Source organism: Electrophorus electricus, chromosome 4 (assembly GCF_041902795.1).
Source record: "Electrophorus electricus isolate QZ-2024a chromosome 4, ASM4190279v1, whole genome shotgun sequence".
NCBI lineage: Eukaryota > Metazoa > Chordata > Actinopteri > Gymnotiformes > Gymnotidae > Electrophorus > Electrophorus electricus.
The window spans coordinates 14,740,812-14,765,540 of record NC_137500.1 but is presented as its reverse complement, the minus strand read 5'-3'; the positions used below and the strand labels follow the sequence as shown (position 1 = coordinate 14,765,540).

The 24,729-nt window shown below is 43.9% G+C and overlaps 2 protein-coding genes across 6 annotated transcripts in view; both read right to left on the bottom strand.

Annotated features, from left to right (window-relative positions):
* LOC113590390 (uncharacterized) overlaps positions 1-3,261 on the bottom strand; it is a 47,611-nt gene extending 44,350 nt beyond the window's left edge. The window contains exon 1 of the mRNA XM_035523574.2: positions 2,725-3,261. Within this exon, the coding sequence (XP_035379467.1) occupies positions 2,725-3,226 (502 nt within the window). The 5' untranslated portion in view covers positions 3,227-3,261. The remainder of the gene's footprint in view (positions 1-2,724) is intronic.
* A 1,759-nt stretch (positions 3,262-5,020) lies between these two features.
* ptpn12 (protein tyrosine phosphatase non-receptor type 12) overlaps positions 5,021-24,729 on the bottom strand; it is a 34,676-nt gene continuing 14,967 nt past the window's right edge. The window contains exons 2-19 of one of the 5 annotated variants that reach the window (XM_081712577.1): positions 21,841-21,949; positions 21,251-21,327; positions 20,418-20,471; positions 19,177-19,272; positions 18,781-18,819; positions 18,379-18,450; positions 17,639-17,698; positions 17,377-17,519; positions 16,322-16,388; positions 16,147-16,224; positions 15,908-16,006; positions 14,888-14,973; positions 11,724-12,556; positions 7,704-7,775; positions 6,770-6,840; positions 6,638-6,671; positions 6,252-6,356; positions 5,021-6,139 (exon numbers count right to left, since the gene is read on the bottom strand). In XM_081712577.1, the coding sequence (XP_081568703.1) occupies positions 6,078-6,139; positions 6,252-6,356; positions 6,638-6,671; positions 6,770-6,840; positions 7,704-7,775; positions 11,724-12,556; positions 14,888-14,973; positions 15,908-16,006; positions 16,147-16,224; positions 16,322-16,388; positions 17,377-17,519; positions 17,639-17,698; positions 18,379-18,450; positions 18,781-18,819; positions 19,177-19,272; positions 20,418-20,471; positions 21,251-21,327; positions 21,841-21,949 (2,157 nt within the window). In that variant the 3' untranslated portion in view covers positions 5,021-6,077. The remainder of the gene's footprint in view (positions 6,140-6,251; positions 6,357-6,637; positions 6,672-6,769; positions 6,841-7,703; positions 7,776-11,723; positions 12,557-14,887; positions 14,974-15,907; positions 16,007-16,146; positions 16,225-16,321; positions 16,389-17,376; positions 17,520-17,638; positions 17,699-18,378; positions 18,451-18,780; positions 18,820-19,176; positions 19,273-20,417; positions 20,472-21,250; positions 21,328-21,840; positions 21,950-24,729) is intronic. The other 4 variants (XM_081712579.1, XM_081712578.1, XM_027030508.3 and 1 more) reach the window with 4 other exon arrangements.

Below are 24,729 nucleotides of genomic sequence, written 5' to 3'. Positions count from 1 at the left end.
TAATATATTAAACACAAAAATCATGATAACACACCCAATTATCTATTAGAAAGTAAGGTATTTTGATGCTAGCAGTGAGTTGTTTTTTTTTTTTTTTATTAATCACAAATGTGCAAATATAATTCCTGAAATACTCAGCAATTACAAAGTAAACAACAAGATTTTCTAATGAATACATAGCACACCCTAAGGAGACAATGTTGGACTGATTGTCTAACAAAAGTAAAGGTCTCAGAATCTGACTATATAACAGCTTTGCAGTGTGTCAAAGTCCAACATCCTAAGATCAGTGTGTCTCATTATCACTGTATAGTATATGACAGGCTACACACCTACTTAATCCATTAAACTGTCAACTGCTGCTTTTGTTAATCAGGGTGGGGGTTGTATACTTTTCTATTGTTGGTTTTCTTTATAAAAAAGAAAAAAAAAGGAAAAAAAAGCATATTTATCTTTGACATTAAGTGTTTTGTACAAAGCTCTCTTAAGAATAATGTATGTCAGGCTTCCAGTAAAGACTTTTCTTCAACGAACTAGGCCTCAGCAAAGATGAGGATGGCTGCTTGTACTGCCAAACAAGATACAGTATAACGAGAAATTCTACTTCTGATGCGCCGGGACCATCATCATGCACCACAGCTCAGAACTCCTAATGCGGCTCTCAAATAAAATTGAAATTTCTGGTCTCCTCTGAAAAGTAAACGGGTCTTTTCTAAAAATCATAATGCCCAGGAAACTCCAAACGAAACCTTTCAAACTTAGTAGTTTTCAAAAAATACAGGTTACACAGGCTAGAGTTACCCTGTCTGTTTTACTGACAGTTTTTGGCTTAGGAAGTGGAGGGTGAAGATACCTCCATAAGCTATTTTTCTCTTCAAGTGGTCATATACCATTGTCATGCTCCTGGGTCAGGGAAGTTCAGCAAGTTTTTAATAGTTTTCCTAGAACACAAAGTACTTTGCAATACTTGTACTTTATAATACTCCCTCCATACGACTGTAGTCTCTAGTATCTTTAATTTTCTTTTCTTCCCCCAGTCAAGTGGTATTTTAGCAAAATAAAAGATTATTAAAGCAATATACAGATAACATTTTAAAAATATCACCATTATCAATATAATTAGTTGCAGCGTGGGTACAGAACAAGCTCTACAGTAAAAGTATTCTACTCAACTCTCCTCACAAACACTAAGGCTGTGTTTCAGGCAAACACACACACAAAACATGAGAAAATGCAAGATCTCAAACTAAATCAGAGCCTTTGGAGGGCCAACCCATGTCTTTCTAACAAAGAATAAAAACTGGCCATTTGACAGAAACAAGATGTTTCTTTCCCTCCAATTTGCTTAATTTGTTTCTTTTTCACTACATTTTTCAATACTGAATAATAATAAGACTTTAATGCAGTCTGTTCTATAATGTCAGATGAGTAAAGGGTATATTTTCAGCTAACTTCAGCTGTCCATCACTAAGCTAATATAATCGAGTATGTTCTATAAAGACCATTAATTTCCTCATTAGGAGCTATTATATGCATATTAGCCATCCCTCACTAAAAATGTTTTAAAACCATCTTAATGGGAAGCCCGTTTTTCACTAGGCCGTCAATAACATCATGACACACGACACCGTGTTGATGAACATACAGCTCCTGAGCTCGAGCTACTTCAGTAACAAACTTTATGCACGTCTGTGATTTGCTGGTTTCAAACTAATATGAAACTGTAAACACACAAACGTGCTGATCACTTTATAGATTTGACGGAATACATGGAAGTATATTTGGATCATATCTTCCACAAGTTCTGTAGCCCCTAGATGTTATTACTATTTGCATATAAATCCATTAGCATAATAAGTGGCCTCCTTTTACACCACTTGTGCTGAGGTCCAAGACCTAAGAACTAAGAAATGACAACAGCTTCACTGCACATTATGATCATCTGTAACATTTTAACGTAGTGCAGGCATTGTAATATTAAATATAAAAAGCGCATTCAGTTTAGATATAGGGTCTTAAATCTTGTTATTACTTAGTTGTAACACCCTTTAATTAAAGCTGTTAACTGTACATAATTATTACAAACAAACGTGCACGTGTAACCATTTTGATATAAACATAAAAGGCCTATGAGCAGAACTGCCCACGTCAAATTCTAATTTGAAGGTTAAATGTTCACGCTTCACAACACTAATGTATTATAAAAGACAGCTAGGTCTTTGATTGGCCGTTTCACAACACTAAACCTAACTGCCGAGGCACTGGGGTTGCAAATTTACATTTGTAAACGGCAGGACAACATTACCGTTCATTCCAGGTGAAAGTTCCAAATACAAGTTCATGCTTTCAGCACGGCAGAAATTTTTTTTTAAGTTATATTTTTAAATCCTAGTTCTTCATATTTACAATATGAATAAAATACTAGCCACGGCGGTTCTGCAACAACACAGCAAACATTTGGCCCTTCTAACGCAGCTCTAGTCACATTACAACTACAAGAATTCGCTCGTGGGCCCACATGCGCTCGCTCTCCGACACGAACGAGGGAAACTACAAGCTAGCAAGGCAAGCTAGCAAGTGAACGTTTATCGCGCCACAGCTCCGCGGCAAAAAAAAATGCATGACTAAACAAAACAACTTAACGCGAAAAGTGTACACATAAGAAACGAAATGGAACAACACCGAGATTAATAACGGGCTAAAAGTATTATTGTGTTACGTTACCTTTCTGCAACAACTTCACCTCTCCGTTCTCATTTTTCACACCTACATTGCTAAGACTAGTAATACTATTCTCAGAGGATAATTTATGTTTCCGTTTTTCCTTCTCTTTTTCCTTTTCCTTCTCCCGCTTCTCCTTAAGCTTTTTGGGTTTGGGTGGAGAGGCGAGGAAGGCGCTCTGCTTGAACACTTTGTGTAGTGGAGGCTGCGTTGGCGCCGTAGCATTGCCCGACTTGATAGGAGTGAAGCTCCATGTTGGGCTGCCATAACTCTGCTTCTGGTGCTGTTTCTCCGCTGCGCCGCCTCCTCCCCCTCCTCCGCCTTCTCCATTTAGTTTCTTCGGTTTAAGACTCTTCTCTTCATTACGAACTTTCTTAGGTGGTGGAGGCTGGTGGTCCCGGGAAGACTGTGGTCGATTCTCGGACGACGGTTTCGACTCCTTGGGTTTGGAGAGCGGCGTTTTAGTCGCTGCACCAAAGTGAATGAAGCTCACTGACTCCGCCATCTTGGGGCTTTCTCTATTTACTCTCTCGACCGCTACTGCTGTTTGTGTGAGAGGCAGAGGAGGGGTGGGGCTTAGGGGAGGGGTGGAGCTTAGCGTCTATTGACAGGCAGAGCAGTGGGAAGGTGGAGCCTATACCTACTTGCGTCCACTGGTGGGAGGAGAACCGAGATACTGCCATGGCGCATTACGCTCTCTCAAAGGCAGCACAGCTCTAGCCGATGGCGGGCTACAGGCGCGCTGGAAGACGTCACTGGCGAGATAAAACCATCAGCCTGTCATTTTATAACAAACGCGGCTGCCTGTGTTTGTACTGCTGTTTGGATCCAAACCTGCTCATGTGGGAGTCAGTGGTTGTTTTAATTCGAAGCCTATCATGTTCTATATCCTAATCTACTTATGTTATACATTTAACTTATTTTACAAAAGTAACTATTTGTTTACCCTAAAACTGACTAACATTTAGAAGTAGCCTGCATTGCTCGTAATATGAATAGCAGAACAGTGGCACTTCAAACATTGGAAGTTGCCATTTACTGCTGAATCCAGCTCTGCCATTTCCTTATACTGGATTAAGATTTGGGCAGGATTTATATCCGAAAATGTATTTTGACTTCAAGGGAATTCCGGCCGACCTCTAAGCATGGGCAGGTGACAAACTGGCAGCTCAGGCGCCCCTCAGCGAGGCCGTGGTGCAGACCAGAGGCGGACGCTTGCTCCAGGTGCTGCCGACACCGCTGGTTCTCAGTGCTTTTCCACGCCATTCATATAGCACTCACCTGTCGTCATACATAATTTCAGATCTACTATCAGATTGATTGCAGCATTTTACTGAAGTATCTGCAACAATCACCAGCTTTCTTTTATCTTCAATTTTACTTATACTAAATGTCATTTTATGGTCTTTGCGATACAAACACAAAGCTGGCAGTATTTGATAATGTGGAAAATAATGTGGGAACCTGGATTTGAAGATTAAAATGCTCAGTTGCTTCTTAAGAATAGCATAATTTTGTAACAGGAACTCAAATGAAACACAGTAAAACACAGCAAGAAAATGTCTACTGCAGGGCTGAACTGCATTTTTTTTTTAACTCCATGCTTTTAACTGAGCATGTGGTGCAGGAATAATATAACAGCAGTGGAAAGAATTGAAGATGAAAGAGGACGTCTGCAAATGATCACTCAAACAGCCAATGAATAGGAACCCTGAAATACACTATATGCCCCTCAATACACCCACACAGGCTATCATACCTTTCTAAATGCCCTTAAATTCTAAGTGAATCTTGATTGAAGAGAATTTTATGTTAAAGTTTCCCTTTTACATTCTTGCTCTCAGTAGCAGCACTTGAGTCAAGCATATAAATTCATAAAAAATTGGGTAGGAATGAGACTCGAGATGTAATGCTTGCTTGTGGACTCAACATATTTTATGACCATCATGGAGGGTTTGCTTATTATGTGCGATCACCACCTGGGTGGCAAGGAGGGATTTGGAGTGTTTTGAGGACAACTTCAGTGTAGTGAAGTACTTTCTACTTGTCTAATTAAAAGGTAATAATACGACAGATCATCACAAGCCATGGGATCACAACAGCATGCTGTAGAGTAACCGGTGAGAAATAAAAACAGACCACAAAAGAATATTCCTCTTGACATTTTTTTTTTTTTACTGGGAGGTTGATTGATTTCTGCAACATACAAACAGGTCTGTGTAGGAGGGTTGTTGAGCAAGATCCCAGAGGCTTGAATGCAGCAGTGTGAATCTCTCACACACACACACACACACACACACACACACACACACACACACACACACACACACACACACACACACACACACACACACACACACACACACACACACACACACCACTGCTCTTACAGCGGACAGGACAAACGTCTCAAAAAGGCACAGTCGGGCTCTGAGAGGCCAGTGGTACAGGGAATGGTTCATGAGAAAAAACAGCGTATACAAAAATAACCTTTAGAATACAATTTACAAAAAAAGCATCATTACAGTCATGAGCCCGGACCATCTCAGAAATTGGCCAAAAACAACAACAAAAAAGCCTTTGGAAAAAACTATAAACACTGAAACGAAAAGAGAAACAAAACAACAAGAACAACAACCCTGAAGTATCAGTTATAATAGGTGGGCGAATAATTTACAGTTCATCGTACATGGGGGTATCATGCACAGACTTCTTACATCTTCTGTTAAGAATACTTAGCGATATCACATTTGTCATATTATATACCAACTTGCCCTGTACACCTATAAAACAATGCATATATGGCCATCAAGAAGTTAGCAGGGACAATGGTTTATAACAAAATAAAGCAGAAACAAACAAACCATAATAATAATAACAATAACAATAATAATAATAATAATAATAATAATAACAATAATAATAAACAACAACAACAGTAGTTCTTTGTCCCTATGAATACATACCTTATTGTATTGTCATAGAAGGAGCCTAAAAGTATAAACAAGAGACGAAGAGACGCTTTTCTAGGCCAGACTGAAGCGGGTGTGTCTGATGTGGTTTTTGCTATAGGAGGATAAGGCAGATTGATGGTCCCAGTGAAGAGAAGGTGTAGCACCAGTGCAGTGAGCCCACAGCAGTCGACACAGAGCAGCGCAGATGGGACTACATCATGGAAGATTATCTATATAGCTACACTGATTGTGTTAGTTGGAATCCAGGTGAGGCTTGGTGAAAGATACAGTCCAGCCCTCCTTCCACAATGGCACTCTGAGGAGGGTGTAGGACGTGATGGTAGTGGACTCTGTGTGAGTGTTGGGTGAATGGATTTTGGGTCAGTTGTAGGTCCTAGTTCATTACGTCCACTGTGAAGGAGGGTTTCTTGGGCCTTTTGGTTGCATGCAACGATTACCAAATCCTGGAAAACAGAACAACAGGGGAGGAAAGGAAACATTTTGTGAGACTGTTATCAGCCTGAATAAATGCTTCCCTCCTTGCTCTTTGTTGCCTTCCCCAGCAGGGTCACTCACCCATCTCCGAGACGGCCTGCCTCTCCGTCCTCACGTCCGCTTTGACAGTAGTGCCTGTGGTTCTCGTCAGAGCTTCTGAAATCTTTCCATTCTCCCGCCCTCCGTCTGGTAAAGACACGAAGGATACAATAACTGCTTTACAAACGAGGAAATTATGTACTATAATACTACAGTGATGTGTTTCTTTTTGTACCTTAGGTAGTATTCTAGGAAATTTGTTCTGAAATGACACACTAGATTATATGGTTTGAATGCAACTTTGAATGTTTTCTGAATTTTTTGTGTTTTACCAAGGAGTCATTATATATTAGCTGTCAAAAATATGACCCCTGCTACTGGTTTAAGAATGTAGAGAAGAATGTGTGTGTTGATAAAATACAACCTACCTTCTGGAGTTTTTGTCTGTGGATTCTTTACTCCCTGTTTGGGTAAAAACACAGGAACGTGAAATCTTCAGTTTTGTCAATAGTCTTCAGGTTAAACATTAAGAAAGGTTTATTGATATGTATGTGGCTCACAAGGAGAGAAGCTTCTTCTAACGCTGCCGTACCCTCACCCAATGCCACCATCACATCTACTGGATCTGGATCTAGAGAACACAGAGACAGTAGAGGTCGTTTACATAAAAAAGGACCAGTGTGTGAGAGAGTCGAGGGAAAACTCCCTGTAATTACGCACACTTGCTATCTGCTAGTTTATGCCTGTAACCCATTTTTCCCCAGCTATTTGCAGAACAGAAAATAGACCGCCACACCATCTCACTAGTGCAAACGGTAATTGTAAATACAGATTTCCTCTATTGTTTGCCAAGCATTTAACAGTAAAATACTCACAGGTAGTTGGTCAACTTTGCATACCTAAAGGAAAGGCATTTCTTGCTCCATGACCAGAAGCAACAGTTGCACAGTGAAGCAGGTTGGGATTTTCTAATATGAATAACACATTATCTTTCAGTGTCTAAGCGACTGTTAGTGGAGCTGTTTGTAGTGGGGAACACTCTGGTGAGATCAACGCTCAGGCTGCTCAGCAGACGTCACTAATTTCTGCCAGAAAGTTGTAGCTTATCCCATCGAGAAACAGATACAAACACACACACACACACACACACACACACACACACACACACACACTCTCTCTCTCTCTCTCTCTCTCAATGCCTCAATGCACCAACCTTAACGGCTACAGCTAAAACTGGAAATGATCTGCTGCAACAACAATATAAATCAGCAGATGGCTTATTTTTAGAACTCCTTGGCAAAACTCTTCAACCATTCAGCAGAAACAGGAAAATACCATTCCAAGCCCAAGACAGTAGATTCATAAAAGGATGCGCATTCAGCTGACAAAAAATACAAACGTGAGGAAGCAACAGCCCTGTGGTGTTTCTGATGCCCTCATGTGGCCAGGAGGTGGAACAACAGGTCTGCAGGGAAGCAGATGGTGGAGACGCACCTGTGGCCAAAAAGAAGGACTCGGGGGTTCTTTTGGGAAGAGGGGGAGGCAAGTCTTCACTCTCGTCACTGTCTGAAGCAGACAAGAGCACAGTTACAAACCACAGCTCACACGCACACACGTTAACAGAACCTCTCGACGTAAACAACAACAACAACAACAACAAAAAAAAAAAAAAAAAAAAAAAAAAAAAAAAAAAAAAAAAGAGCTGGAACCCAAGCCAAGCCTCCACCATCAGGGTCCTGACAGGGTTGTGGGATGATTCAAACACCGCTTACTCACTAAGCTCCGCTTCATAGTGCACAGAGTTTTCCATCTCAATCCTCTACAGGTACAGATAGCCATCTGAGGCACGACAATCAGGTAAATAAGCAGCAGCAATGGTGAGCTGAGGGACGAGCATCCGTTCCCTCTCACCTCTTCATCAGCACGTGATTCCACAGCCACAGCCTCCCCCAGCAGAGTGCTTCTTGAAGAAGAGCCCCGCCCCCTTCCCAGTGCAGCTCACTGCACAGCACATGCAACCAATCGATTCCTGCTACAGCTCGGAATCGATTCCCGATCAGGTGGCAAGCAGGCACAGGAAAGGTGGGATCAAACAGTTAGAGAATGGCAGAAGGTAAAAGACTCATTGGTATGTTTGAGCAAAGACGCAGAGAAAAGAAGAGGTCTGGACACCGCAGAACCTTTAAGACGTATTGAGGGAGCATCGGCGGGGTGTTACAGGTTAGATAATCATAACGCATCTCTGAGCAGCACTGACATCAATGAAATGCAGAAACACTCGCACCTGCTACAGACCAGTGACAGCACTGTCAACACCTGCACAGACTAGTGAGATCACCGACAATGCTCAAACTGCCCGGTGAAGGCACTGGCAGCGCCGGTACACACCAGTGAAGGCACTGGCAGCGCCGGTACACACCAGTGAAGGCACTGGCAGCGCCGGTACACACCAGTGAAGGCACTGGCAGCGCCGGTACACACCAGTGAAGGCACTGGCAGCGCCGGTACACACCAGTGAAGGCACTGGCAGCGCCTGCACACACCAGTGAAGGCACTGGCAGCGCCTGCACACACCAATGACGGCACTCGCAGCACCCAAACAGACCAGTGACTGCACTGAGAGCACTCACACAGCCAGTGATGGCACCGACGGCAGTCGCACAGCCCAGTGACAGCCAACTCTCAAACAGAGAAGAAAAACAGTGCCCGGCCTTAAGAGACCTTGAAGAGCCAGCGCCCTCAGAAGGGCCAGCAGCAGCCCAGCATCACACACATTCCCAGCATTGCATCACACACATTCCCAGCATTCTAGCTCAGTCAATGAGCCTCCCCTTCCAAGCCAGCAAAGAAAGGAGGAACCAGGCATCACTCATATGAAACGCTACTATCTGCATGACTATCTCTGGGACTGGGATGTTGATATGATGCAATAATCGCACCACAGTGAGAAATCACAATTACAGTTTAATGGTTATACCTTTTTAGCAACTTAAAACACTTGGAAAAGCATTTAATGTTGTACAATTAATGAATGACTATACATTTCTTACAAAGTAGTTTGGTAAAAACTTAATTTACATAAATTTCCACACCCTAAACATAGGTCAATTGGCTCAGACATGGTTGGTGTCTGATGTCTCCATTAGTTTTGCACTGCAGTTAAATGTAGATGGTGCTCACATCATTCTCTCAAGTTATTTTACTCAGTCTTTTGCAAGTACGTGCCCAAATTTCATTTACTTGCTTCAAACAAGATTATTACGATTCATAACCGCATTTTAAAATAAACAATTTCAATAAAAGAAAACATCAGACACCAAATTTTTCTTGGCTGATCTTTAGCCAGACCATTGCTTGATATCAAGTCATCTATTATTAGATGTAGACATCTGATGTTCTGAGAAAGCTCTGTAAACTACAAAAGGTATTCGAATTAAAATTCTCAAAAGAAACCTATTCCTGAATAACACTTATCTGTAACTCACAAGAATGCTGCATTCACATAAAGCTGCAGGCTGTTCACCAGGCGGTGACTGACAGTACAGACCTGCTCCTGCACTCTCCATCTGGAGCGGACAGGAAGGACATGGAGACCGATTTACTGAGCTGAAACCAGTGCTCCAAATCTTGGATGTGTACAGGACTTTTATTCTGGGTTTATATTACAAACTCACATTACAGTGCACCGTCCAGGGGCCTCATTTATAAATGGTGTGCGCGCACAAAAACGGGCCTGAAATGTGCAAATGTAACCTGCGGTAGAGAAATCAAGATTTGTAAAGAAATACTTGGAAGGAAATAGGGCATATATTTACAGAACCTTTGACCCATAAGTAGAGCCATACCCAACTTTTATAGAGCCCAGGATCGGCAGAGAACCCAGGTTAAACGTAGGGAATTACAGCAAAATGCACAAATTAGCGTCCTCACATGCAACAGCCCATGTTAAATAATGCAGTTGCATAATTACTGCATATATGCTAGTTATTCCTGAAAAGCATTCAAGCCTAAACAGTGTTTTGTCTGATGCGTTTCTTGATTGTGTGTAAACCAGTTAATTAGCCTGTTTGTATTCATATTTATTTCTCCAGATAACTATTTGGCAATCCCCTCTCTAAATGAAACTGTAACTCGTTATGGGTTGGTATTAGTTGTGGATAAACAACATGCTGCCATCAGATGTAAGATAATTTCACACATTCCATGCTGGAATCAATGCAAAATTGTCTATGGCACAATGTCTTTTTGGCATTATTAGAAGACCATGACTGCCCAATAAGACAAGAATGTGCTTTTAGAGTCCACAAATATTATCTTGCCAATGATGATGACTGGCTAATGAGCAAATTTAGATTTCTAAAAAACAATTCTCTTGGAACTATATACATAGTTGGCCCTGGTTTTAAAAAGACCAACCTTACAAAACTGACCAATACCTCTCCACCCTTTTAACAATCCTTGGATTCCAACTGGTTGCTTCCAGAGAGAATCATATGATGGGACTGGGAAATCCCAGCCATCCTAAAGTGTCATCATGCAAGCTGTACTGGTTGTCATAATTAAACAGACACATCAGTACATACAGTTTCATTACATGGTGGGTGAACAGACCAACATCAAAGCGCAATGTCTGGTTTTCCAAATGTAATCTGAGCAATCTACAGACATATTGCTGTACCTTCTGCAGGTGACTGTTTTGTAATTTATAGTGCAGAAGAGACACTACAAATGATGGGACACACTATCCAGTGTGGAGTGCACCAGTGAGCTTCTGTAAGGCAGATTGTGTTTGTCAGGATGCATCAAGTGGGAGACTGCTATACCAGGCAGAAATCGTCTGCCGGAGTGTAGACTTTACCTCACGGGGTGCAGGAACACCCTACCTTTGCAAAGCGAGATGACTTTGCATCACCTTTCAAATCTGACATTTTTTTTTTTTTTTTTACATCAGCAACAATGTGTTTGCGGAAGGAACACTATGCAGACTATGTAGTTACATGCTGCCACTCAAACTTGTGTATACTGGTGATGTCACTGCTGATATTCAGTCTCCATCACACTCACATCCCCCTCACTTTGCTGTGCTCGCATCACCACCATCACACAGTAATGAATGGGACACCCCCATATGTAAAGTATTCATGGAGTAATTTGCATTGACCATTTATGGATAATTCTGGGTGGTAACAGGTTGTGATATGAGGCTCCTTCACCTGCATGCCTTTTCAATAAGACTCTGATTTATTAAGCTATTTATAAAGTAGGGTACTCAAGGTTTTATAAATCTGAATTTTTTGGGTGTATGCACACTTTCATTCCGGAATCCACAAAAAGTTTTATAAATGAGGCCCCAGGTCTGTCTCCTTTACTTTTTGGCCCAGAGAGAGGAAAGATTGTGATATAAGCTCACTGCTAATAAACTCAGAAAATAAACTGATGATAATTTCTGTCTATGGATGAAGATACCTACCTTAAGTCACTCCTTCAACCCGACTAAACAGCAGTTTAACATACCTGTCGCCGAGTCTGGCTTCGTGCCAAGGCCGGCGATGGACATAGGGGTGACCTTCCTGGGGGTGTGGTCCTCATGGGATGCAGCAGAAACTGTGCCAGTTGCCGTGGAAATGTTGCAACGGCAGTCAGCGAGGGGGTTCTCACCGTCCTCAGGCTCAGGGTCAGAGTGGTCCGAGTGGAGGGGGTTGGTGAAGCACAGGGCAGTCCTGACTGGTGCACCTAGGACCCCAGAGGTGGGGTCAGAGGTGGGGTCAGGGTCAGGAGCAGGGGTGGGGCTTGGCGATTGCTCGACCGGCGAGGAGACCTGTTCTGGCGCGGGCCGAGCCCAGGCCGCATGGCCTTTTTGCCGGCGCAGGGGTAGATGGTTGGGGCGCGGCGGGTTGTCTGAGTCCTCTGACAGCGAGCTGCTGCTGCTGCCACTGGTGTGGGAGCGTGCCTTGAAGGCGTGCACACGGTGCAGGGAGCTGCTGCCCTCGAAGCTGCACGGACCCTCCTGCAGCGGCACCTTCTTGATCTCGATGCTCAGCTTGCGCTCCACCCGCTTCTCCGCGCCACCCGGGGGAGACGCAGAGCGGGTGGGCGAGCTGGCCAACGAGGCGGAAAGCGGCGCCGGGGCCCCCTCCGTGGGCTCGCCATAGTTCTCGTTGAGGTCCGGGTCTGGCTCGGAGGCCAGCACGTGGAGAACGGGTTTGGGGTGGTAGCGGTCGTTGTCCTGCCGCGCGTTGGTCACAGTTGGGAAGGCTGAGGGCGGGGACGGCGTGAGGATGGGCGGCACTGGGAGAGGCTCTGGAGGCTGCAAGATCTCCTCTTTCACATCACATTCTGCTTGAGAACTGAGACACGGACACAGAGAGAGCAAGAGAATAATGAAGGAAAACTGAAAAAAAAAAAAAGATACAGGACTCTATGGGAAACGGATGCATGTTTGCATTATGAGTATTCAATGTCACCACAAGGTGGCATGCTGCAAGCTTCAAAAACAAAATCATAATTTCAGGAAGAAATACATTTTTCAGCACCTTTGAAATTCAGTTAATATTCCATTCTATCAAACATTTAAATTCCTTTCCTAGAAGTGTTTCTTAGCTTTTAAAAGTGTTCAGTCAATCCGTGGCAGGCTAAATCACCACATCGCTATGCTATTAGTGTCACATTAAACCAACCTCTACAACACAGGAGCGACAGAGACGGACAGACATGGAAAATCCGTGACCTCAAAGAATCAAGTGACCTCGTGTGTGAAATCCCCTCCACTGGTGAAGCGTGCATGCATACACGCACGCACACTTTCTGAGAGGGAGGATGTGGCCATGTGGCCAGTGGGAAGCACCTGACTGCAACCGCAAGTGGCAGTGTGGTGAGCAGGAATACAGCGGCCAGCACGAGCCGTGAGTGCCAAAGACAAACTTCGAGTCAAACGCGTCACTGACTCTGAGACAGCGCTGACGGATGACCCTACCGCAGCGGCTATTTTGATTCTGCTATAACATATTTCATAAGTCGCAAAGCCACGAACAAGAAGGCACCCGAGTCCTAACTGCAGATTGTCTGGCGAGGTCGGGGATCACTTCTGCTCCCTCCAGACGCAGACAGAACGAAGGCAACAAAACTTGGCCTCGTTTCCAGCAATACTATGGGGAGACTCTGTGTCAGGCTGTAGTCGTGGTAATGATGATAGAACTTGAATTGAACCTTTTATCTTTTTCTCCCTCTCATTCTCAAGCTTCTGTGCACGCATGCGCACACACACACACAGTGTTCAAATCACCTGTTTGTGGGCTTTACCCCCTCTCTGCACGAGATTAAAACAACTGCAGTACGTGATCATACTGGAAGTGAAGTAGTTGTCTCGGTAAAAATGAGACGAGCACATTTTCACACGCATGCGCGCATCCAGAGGTTATGCAGAGGCCAAGGTCAGCATTCCTTTAGCAGATGGCCTGATGGGATTGCTCCCAACGTCTGCTTCCCCGCCACAGTAGTCCACCCCCCCCCCCCCCCCCCACCTCTTTTCTGCATTTTGCCGCACAGCACAGGAAGGGCAGGCTCATCCCCTGGGATTACACACACATACACAGTCACTTACCAGCTGGGATATAGAGCCTTCAATGCATAGCCACACTTCTCGTGCACTCTGTGGATTTGTGACACCTTTCATGCACACCCTCACACTACTGCCCCCTCTCACATGGGCTTTGTGGAGAGAATTGCTCGATCTCAACCTCGGTCGTAAATCCTTCGCAGGGAGCCGGTGAGGTAGGCCACGCACTTCCTGTCTTCAGTTTCCTATCGCAGCTTTGATTTCTCACAAAGCGCACAGTGAAATGATGCTCTGCGCAGCGCAACAGTGGCGACTTCTACAAAGAGTAACTCCGAGTTGTTGAGGGGTCCTGGTGATGGTTACACACTGCTCAATAAGCATGCCTGTGACCACGCTCAGCAGTGCACACCAAAACAAAAACCTTCCTCGCAGAGGCACGCCACACTATTGCACACGAGGACGCAACTTAGGACGCTGCTTTAACCCTGGCAGAACAGCAAGCGCTCCGAGCTGCTCCAGCTCTGAAGCTACTTCCACCACCGGCATAGAGACCAATGAGGAATATCAAAGAGACAGCTGCAGACAATCACTGCCCGCAGAGAGAGTGAGCGAGTAAGAAAGAGTGCATGAGAAAGAAAAAAAGAAAAAAAGAAAAAAAGAAAAAAAGAAAAAAAGAAAAAAAGAAAAAAAAAAAAAAAGAAAAAAAGAAAAAAAAAAAAAAGGAGACAAGTGAATAAGAACATTAGAAAATAAAAGGGCTCTTGTCACCACAACAAAAATCTTGTGTTCCTGTGTGTGTGCAGTGTGGCTCGAGACGCTGGTGTGAGAACAGGGAGAGATCAGAGGGAACGCGACACTCAACTTGGCTTCCGCATCAAACCCTGGAGGCAGGAGGACAACAGGCCAGCAAAACCACACGCGCAAGCCCCTGCACACCGACCTGCTCGCCCACCACGTGCATGCTGACTCGCCCCCACCCACATGCTCCGCCAGGCTGCGACCACACCACCCACTGCCTAACGCTCGGGTTTTACCAGGAAGCAAAGACCGCCCCCAGGGCTGAATGGGACCAAACTGCATGACCTTCCGAAGCGTGGGGGCCATGGAGGGGGCGGGGTCTTACCTCCGGATGCGGGGCGGCTTGGGTGGGGGCGTGTCCCATCGCTCCTCATCAGAATTCTGTCCGGGTTTTTCCGGACTGCCTTCATCCTTGGGTAAGTGGGAGGGCACAGTGCACATGTGACAAAACAAAACAAGCTAATTAAGACAACGGGTAAACATGTTTTTTGTTTTAAATATATACAAAACAAAAACTACATAAGACAATGGTTTCTTTTAAATATAGGACACTAATAACACTAATAATCCTAAATGTAAGAACTACGTAAAAATGAAAGCTCAAAAAGGTTCAAAACATCTTTCCCAATTGTGAACAGATTGCAGAAAATATGGCCCATAATTGAGCATAAATCCCATGCAGTTATGATGTGGTATTCATCAATCCCCTGGTGGACTGGGCACAAGCGATGGTGCAGTGGTGTGCTGGAGAGTGCCTGTCTATCCTCAAACAATCAGCAGAGTCACTGCTCACTGGCTACCACAGTAAAAGAACAAAGTACAGGGAGCTAGGGACGCAGAAGACATTTGATCCTTTATCGTCTAATTCACAGCATAAATCCTGAATAGAAAGAGAGATGGCGTGAAAGTAAATGTGTGTGTGTGTGTGTGTGTGTGTGTGTGTGTATGAGCAGTAGCCAGACATTATGTGTTTACTGGACAGAGCCAGATGTGGGCTGATTCTCAGGCTCTCAGGGCATTATGGGAGCATTATGTCAGCAATCTTCTGCCTTACAAACAGGAAGCGAGCTCTAGCTCTTGGCTAAGTGCCAAGTGACGCACATCCTTAGGTTTCTGCCTTCCTTCTTGCCCTGTGATGTATGGAATTTTCTCGCTCCCCCCCACTGCGCGCGCTCTCTCTCTCTACCTCTCCCTCCCTCCCTCTCCTTCTCTCTTCCCCCTGACTTGCATGCAGTCCTCATCCAGCAGGTGCGAGAGCTCTTCAAGTCACTTGGCTACGAGAAGGCCTGAACACTGGCCAGAGCTGGAATGTGTGAGTGGAACAGCATGGCGAAGCGCATCTCACCATGCCATCAGTCAGTTCGGAGTTTGTGGGACTCTCCAACAGCAACAGCTGCTTCTCAAAAAGCTGTGCAATTGCTCGATGGACCAGCTCGTACTGCTCCTGTGCGAGGAGGGGGGGGTGGGGGGGAGAGAGAGAGACGACACATGAGGGAGAAGACGCGGAGCGCAGAGAACGAGGCACATTGGTGCAGAATCATCTCGAGGCCTTTCCTCTGTCTACCGCTGTTTCGGTGAACGCACCTTGGTCTGGACCGCCGAGTGCCTCTGGGTACGCATCTCCTGAATCAGCTGAAACACATTGAAGTCCTCCGGAATCCTCTGCAATGGAGAGCAATTGGGACGCTGCATTAGGCTGAGGGCTGATGACACAAAACCACAAGCGCAGCGGCGAGACAAAGCGAGAGAGAAGCATTACCCCAGCTTTCAGCAGGTTCCATGTGTAGTCGATGGCGCAGATGGCACCTGTTCTCCCGCACCCGGCACTGCAAATGCAGAGAGCACACAGTCAGTTCCCAGCCACGCGCGAGTCCACGCCACAGGTCTGACCAAACCAAACTCGCATGCCTCAGCATAACGCCACCAAGCCTCAACCTCACGTGGACTGTAAATGCTCGCACGGTTATCGATCAACACAATTGCTCTTCAATTACGACTTCTCTTAATAAACAGAAAGGTGACTTGAATTCTCATCAGCAAGGTCACAGCACAGCCAGCATGAAACCACTCACAACATCGAAGATTTTAAAGACATGTCATGTGACCTCTATTATGAATTCTATTACGTACGCTACCCATGAGGATATTATAAGAATTCACACATAAATACAATAAATGCTAAATCATCAAATCACAGATATAGCACCATGAAAAGACCCAGTCATGACTTTAAAAAATTCCATTATAAGAAATCACTCAGAAAACAATGCATGGTCTTTACAATTCATGGTCTTTGTTTTGAAGTTAATCAAGTATTAATGTAATTGTTGGCTAGAGGACTACACTAAGCTGGAGAGACTGTCCTAGGCCTCCCATCCCATCTAGCCTCCTGTACAAGGGTTCTTTAACTGCACTCTCAGTGTTTATGCGCATGTAACTTCACCCTTAGCCCTGAACCAATCCATGTGGCTTCAGCTGGGCCAATAACAACCTGCCTTAAGGTATTTCCTGAGTGCAATTCATTAAGGGCAGAGATCAAAGGGGCAGGAAAGAGCCGAGCTGGTGGTTTACTGCTTTTCTCCCCTCTGAGAGAGCCCCATGTCTCTCCCCCTCCAACAGGCAGGGGCGGGAAGGGTTAGGGGGCAGACATGATGTCACCCATGATCCCAACCAGTGGCCGCCTGTACAGAACCAAGGAACAATATTGCCAGTCTGCCGGGCATGCAGTGGGCGCCTGACGGTACAGAGCCGAGCCTCGGAAGAGGCACCAGAGTTTCACGAAAGTCACCCTCTCTGTGTGAGAGCGCCCTCTACCTGCAGTGCACACAGATCGGAACGTCGTCGTGCTCCTGGTACTGCCTCATCAGTGCTATCATATCCAATATAGAGTCGAAGGACGAGGGGACATCGTGGTCCGGCCAGTTGACATAATGGAACTGTGTTATTCTGCGGGTCTCCTGGGGAAAGAGGAGAGTCAGGAAGAGGGGCGGAGTGGGAAGGGGGTGGGTGAAAAGGTTAACCCGTTGTCCGGAAAGACACGGAGAGCTAAGGAGCTTGAGGACGGTGGGGGACTTACGTTTTCAAACTCTACCGTTAAGCTGCGGATGAAGTAGTCCGGTCGATTTTGTTCTGATTCCTAAAAGAACAGAGAGCAAAAGCAGACTGCGTGATGCACACCTATGTTTGACTGACTGACAACCCCTCACACTTCACAGAACTACTGCGGGTTCCAGACTCCCAATCTCCTCTCTTGTAACTACATGCCTTTCGTATCAGCACCAATAGTTACTAAATAATTCACAGCAGTTACTGAACAACACGCCTTTGAAATCAAACACTTATAGTTTAGTTATTTTAAAAGGTTAAGAACGTGGGGCTCCTTCCATTTGCTGACATTTCTCTGGAAATGATATAAGCATCTCTTTATCTATTTATGCCAATACATCAAAGAAGAAATTATTTCCTAGTAAGAAGAGGTCTGTTTGTAATTAAATGTTGGTGAGGCTAAAAGAGCAAATGAAAACTGATATAGCATTCTGCACAGCCTCCCTCTGAGTTCCGTCCTAGAACAGAATGGAACAATGTGAGACAATAGGAAGAAACCTAAGGAGAGAGTGTGAGTGAGTGTGTGTGAGTGAGTGTGTGTGAGTGAGTGTGTGTGAGTGAGTGTGTGTGAGTGAGTGTGTGTGAGTGAGTGTGTGTGAGTGAGTGTGTGTGTGTGTTTTTGTGTGTGTGTGTGTGTGTGTGTGTGTGTGTGTGTGTCTTTGTGCATGTGTCAGGTATGCTGGGAAATGTAGTCAGGAAGCTGTGACTCACACAGGAGATCCTGAAGGGGCCAAAAGACATGGGCTCATCTCTGAACTGGGGGTAGTACCGCTCACACTTTTTCTGCAGACAGGAAACAGATGTCATCATTTCAAGCCAACAGCACCAACTGTGACGGCACATAAGAAACCGCTACCTGAGTTATTGGGATATTTAAAAAACATTATCAAACAGTTTATGACTAAATCAGACTGAGCCACATAATCCACATTAAAGCTTGTGAAACTCACAGAGCTCCTAGAGGAAAAGGGGTAAATCTCTCAGATTCTCAGATGAGAAAAAAAAAACAGAACTGGGTAATAAACAGTATCTGGTACACAAGTCTGGTATACAGACACATATTCAGGGTTTACTGGGTATATGACGTAGCAGGAGTTTAACAGTCACTCTTACCCTTCCCATTTCAAACTCACGACACGCCATCACAACAACCTACAGAACACGGACAGTTGGTTATGTCACTTTAACAGTTTATATCTTAACAGTCACACACTTTTCTGAAAATCAATCTACTTAATAAACTGTTGGGGGGGGGGGTAACTTCTGTTTTTGTCCCTCTCGGACTTCTGATGTGGTTCTGTAGCAAGAGTAAACATTTCTAATACCCTGTTATAGTCAGATTAAGTCAACAGACCGAACATTATTTACAGTACACAGAAATACTGTGGTACCGTAGGAGTGACAGGGTTAACAAAGAGTCATATTACCACACATACACCCACTCACAACTACCAGCCACCCCCCACCCCCTCCCTCTTGCTGAGTGCTGGGTGTAAGGCAAGCACTCACTGCAACGTTGTATTCCCAGTTCATTCTCCAGAAGTCAATGACTGTATTGGGCAGGGGGCCCTGAGTTGCAATGTAGGCCTTTGGCCCATCAACTCCCTGCACACAAGAAGAAACAATGCATTAAAAACACAGGCAGGCACAGTAATGCATACAGAAGCATGATCTCTTACAGAAGAGCGGGGGGAGGGGTTAACTCCTGAAAGCTAAATATAATCATCAATAATACAAAAAAATAATAATAATAATAATTCTACCTAATTAACTGAGGTGGAATAAGAGAGTTCATGATGTACTGAAAATGTTCCCTAAATACCTGTAATCAAAATTCGAAGGTCAAAGATTCAAATCATTAGCCTAGTCTTATATTTAAAATATGAAAAGCACACCATGGAACTTGGGTCTAACAGGACTCAACCAACTATCTGTAAAATCCACATCACTGCTATTGACATTTAAAGACAAACAGAAAGACCACAGACAGGACATCTGAATGTATGGCTGGCTGCAGCGTGTAAACATTTTCTCACACCATAATGTCCGATTCCACTAACGTTCTGTACTTTGGTAAAGAAGTGAGCTTATTAAAAAGCAGACAGAATAACACACTGTTAGAAAAGGTCAGCGGTGCTGCCCTCAGAGGCAGTACCAGAATGTAGATTACCATGTTTGTCAACTTTTAACTATTAGTGTTTGTCAACACTATTCGAACAGAACGTACGATGAATGTGATGTAATTGAAATTTGGAAACTCAAGCATTCAGTCAAACTGCGCAATATAAAAGCATAGTGTGACAAGATGACAAGACATATTAAAGGTTCTTCTGAGAAAAAAAAAAAAACGTAACTGGTATGTATACATGCTAGTAGCAAACAGTTACTAGCTTTGTGTTTGATACTAGCATGGCATCACCAAACAATTTGGAAACGTACAACCAAGTCCATGTCCGGTTCAGTATTCTAACAAATGCTCAAGAGAGCAATGGTCCTTCTGAAGAATATGCTAGCATGTTCTCCCTTCTTCAGTGACTAACTTCCTGCCATTTCAGCACTACCAGAATTTTAATGTAAACATACGAGTGAGTTGGCCTGAGTTTCAGATCCTAGGTGTGGAACCCACATTTTACGAAGAACTGCACATATTTACGAAAAACAGTAAATCACTTAGAACAAAGAGGGCTACTATTGTGAGCAGCATTTAATAAACCAAATTATCAACTAGATAGGTGTTTTGAAACATGTACCTTATGCTCTCGCTGGATAAATGCCCTGAGCCTGTAGCCAATGACTTCACCTTCCTGTGACAGGAATTTTCTGTTGGTGTTTGTGTTTGACAGTGTTTTCATTAAACAGGTCAAAAGCAAGCCAATCTAGATGGAATCTGCACAATCCACAGCCTTCTACTACGTTCTCCCTTTGATTAACTTTTCTGGCTCTCTTAGCAATCTGTCAGTTTATTTTTATACTGCATAGTAAGCAGGCAACTTTATGGCTCTTGGGATATTTGCTAAATCAAGATGCAGATATATTTTCTGCTATACTCAAAGATGGAGCCAACGATGGCACTCAATATACACTTTTAAGCGACGACACTACCTCCATGTACCCCCCCCCCTCCCCCCGGGGTCTGGGATGTGGGCTGAAGGACGCAGGATCGAGGCGTGGAGCTTCGACTGCACAAAGTCTGCGTTAAAGTCGTCCTAAAAATGCAGGTGGGTTCTCCTCTCCAAGATCCACAGGGAACCATCAGTGCTAAAGATTTCCACCAGGACGCTCAGCTACTGAAGCTACTATCGACATGTTTTCTAAGGCTAGGCATACATTTTCAGAAATTAAATGCTAACGTGCATTTTGTCTTTGAGCCATTTCATCCCAAAAAAAAAAAAAAACACACTGGTGTCAGCATGAGAGGGAGTCACAATACTTGATGTATAGTGTGTGCACGCGCTTGTGTGTTTCAGTAAGCTGATTAACAATCATCTCCACATCCGTTTTACAGCCCTCTTCTTGCCTGCCTGCCCGCCCACGCCTACTCACTCATTCTCACACTCACACAAACACAACGAGTGTTTTGTACCTTGATGAAGTTTGCATTGATGTAATCGGTGTCCTGATTGGACGTTTTTAACGTGACTTTCACTCGACTGTGGTCAACTGAAAGGATGAGAAAGGCAGTGAAAAAAGTGCTCCGCTCCACTACACACACACAGGCCATAATGCACATTACAACACAACATTACAGTATAAAACAGGTTCTGCCGAAACATTCCAAGGAAGTTTTCATTTTCATCACAGCAAGCCTGAAATAGCAACACAGCAAATATGCTTTGCGAAGGCCCTTTCCCAGACTCACGGCTAAGAACCTTTCCTCAGATTGTACTGCAGATGCAAGCATAATAGTTATTAATAAAGCTCTCGTCAGAAATGAGACATGATTTGGTTCAGGCTTTGGCAGACAGTGGGCATCCATCAGACGTTCCTGGTGAAACCATCAAAGAAAAAGAAAGACAGAAAGAAAGAAAGAAAGACAGAAAGACAGAAAGAAAAACCGCAGCCTTTATGCATGAGCTATACCACACAAGTCAGTTTCACTTACACAGTTCACTTAAATGATGCAACAGACCATAGCCTGGACAATACAGACATGACATACCACGGATTACTTACATGGTAGTATGTCTTTATATCTATTCTTTTTCACATTCTCTTCTTTCTCACCAATGTTGGTTGGGTAGATTTTCTCTGTTTTGTATTTGGTTGATAGTCTGCGTAATCTCTGTGGGTGGAGAGGGAGGGAGGGAGACAGAGAGAATAAGAAAAACAACATTAATGGAAGACAGCATTCCCCGTCTTATCATTTGGTAGGACTGATACATTGGACCAGGTTTAACAGCATAAATCAATGAGATGGCAAACACTGCTCCCAGGGGACTCCCTTTACTCTAGTAACATGCTCACAGCACAAGCCCCCTCACTGTGGCATCTTATAGGCCAGGAACCAAGTTCTATAAAAATACACTATGACCCAAAGCTGCCCCTACCTACTACATACGCACACATTTCCAGTAACTCTCTCCCTACACCCTCACACTGCCAGGGGCACCCCACCGGTTATAATCAAAGTCATATTTCTAACACGGTGCACACCACATGCAGTGAAGACTAACTTCTTGTGCGGCATGAAGCATCAGGCCCTCGCCAAGCCAAGCACAGGGTGAGGAAGGCCTGCTCTCAGACTCCCATCCAAGCACCCTTCCCCAGCGTGAACTACAACTACATACCGAAGAGGATTCTAGATGAGTAACTGCAGTGTACTGTAGAGACATTCAAAATTATAGTACACAGCTTTCCAGAGAAACACCGTGTAATTTTCCACATTAATGATGTCTCTTATTAGTGTTCTTTCCAAACCAGATCAGCATCTCTAAATTTCTTTAGAGCCCCCCTCTAGCTCTTTCACTTTTCTTTCGGGCTCTGAGAGACATGGCGTGGGCGGCCTAGTTTCCGTGGACATGTGGTAAAGATGGGCCTCCTCTCATCACGAGAGAAAGCAGCGTGGCTTCAACAGTGACACTCGTGTTATAATGGTGAGGAGAGAGGAGGCTCTACCGGGGCCAGTAATGGACTCAACACGCTTAAGAAACTTTTGAGTCTCTCGTGTTTGGGCACAATAGGTTTAAAAGTAACCTGCCAGATAAACAGTGAAATCAAAATGTTACCCAAAAAATACAAAAAAAAACCACCGCAGAATGTATTCCAAAGTGCCTTTGCATTAAAATACTCAAAACACGTACCACGGCAGTATTTCTTTTTATTAGCTTCCCACATTGTTCAGTCCAGTAAGAGTTTAAAGAACTACACTAATTACTATTGATTATTTTTGAACTATTGAGAAGAGGAAGCAAGAAGGCTCATGTCTCAAAGCAGGGTGGGGGGTGTACTTACTGTGAGCACTTGCTGGAGAACAGCTCCCTCTCAGGCACACAGTAATTACGTTACAGCTATTCTGGTCTCATGTGAATGAAATTTTTATTAGCCTATAGACATCAACCAAGCATAAGACCAAGAGGGCCAAGACAAAACACTCTTGCGCAGACAGAGAGTACAAAACACCTTCTCTCTGTACCTAAAGGAAAAAGCAATTTACATTTGACAGGCAAGTTTGGAGGTTTCCAAGAGCAGTTAAAGTGGACCTTTCTCCACAGATGTCCTGTGGCTAGACTATTATACCTTCTTTTTTGGTCTTTTTTTTTTAAAATAAAATTTTAGCACATTAACTTTTAACGTTTAGTGATTTAAAATAAATAAATAAATAAATAAAAACTCATCATCAAAAAGGAATGAGTAAAATCAATATTTATAACTTTGTTTTTTTGCATTGTTAAGTAAGTCAGAAGAGACTATGTAGATATGAAAAATATAACAAATGTCTACATGTCGCTGGCACATTGTAGTTTCAGTACAACTTCAATGAACACTCTCCATGGAAGACCTTAGCTGATCTGGTCACTTATCCGGCGAGCTTATGCCAAAACCAGAGCAGATGTGTCCCTTAGCACTTCAACTACAGTCTGCACTTTCCATGTAAATTAAATTAACTACTGAGAAATCCTACTTTGTGAAATACCAAATGTCCCCTCCTTGTGCCAACCCAGAGTTATTAATGAGCTCACACTAAACCCTGAGGTATTAGTGACCTTTAGACTAAGTGCTATCCAAAAAATATATCTTAAGAAAAGATAAAAACTTGCATTTCTCATTGTGATATTGATTTAAAATCATCATAAAAATTATTTAGTCTATTTCTACACAATTTCGGTCATTTTAAGTGTCAAGTGAAATTATTTTATAGCATTGACATGACCTGCCAAAAACACTCATTCAGTCAGTTTGTACTTGATTATGCACTGGTGTTTCCTTTGATTTAAAATGTAATATTCTAACACAATTGTATCAAACAGTTGCATCAAATTTCTATCTTAAAAAAGTCAAAATGTTCGCAGTAAGAGTGAAAAATAGAAAACAGTAAGCACATCACTTCGGAAATCATATGACCTTTGTCTGTCTTGTCTCGCTCTCGGTCAATGAGCAGGCAGGCCATGCTTTACCGCTGCTCTCTTCCACAGTCACATCAACTCCGTACAACCGAGACACGCTCCAGAGCGGGAGGCATTTCACAAGAGGAAATAGAGCAGGAACAAGTCTCAATACCAGCCATAGCAGTGTGTGTACAGGCCCAGGCAGTGAGTGCATTTGTCCGTCTGTGTGTGTGGTAAATGGATTCTTTTTCATCCTGCTCACTTGCCCGTCAGGCTGTTTGAGCACTTTTCGAGCAGGCCTGCGAGAATCCTGTTTCAGGAACGAAGTCTCTACCCCCCCACACCCCTTTTTTCAGGCTGCCCACATAACACAGGAAATGGTGCTGTTGTGTGTGTGTGGGAGCTAGGGTAGAAGAGAGTGTGTGTGTGCGCACACGTGTATACATGCATGCATGCACGCACCCGAGTGTGTGTGTGAGAGAGTGTGTGAGATAGCTGGGGGGGTGTAATATTTCCG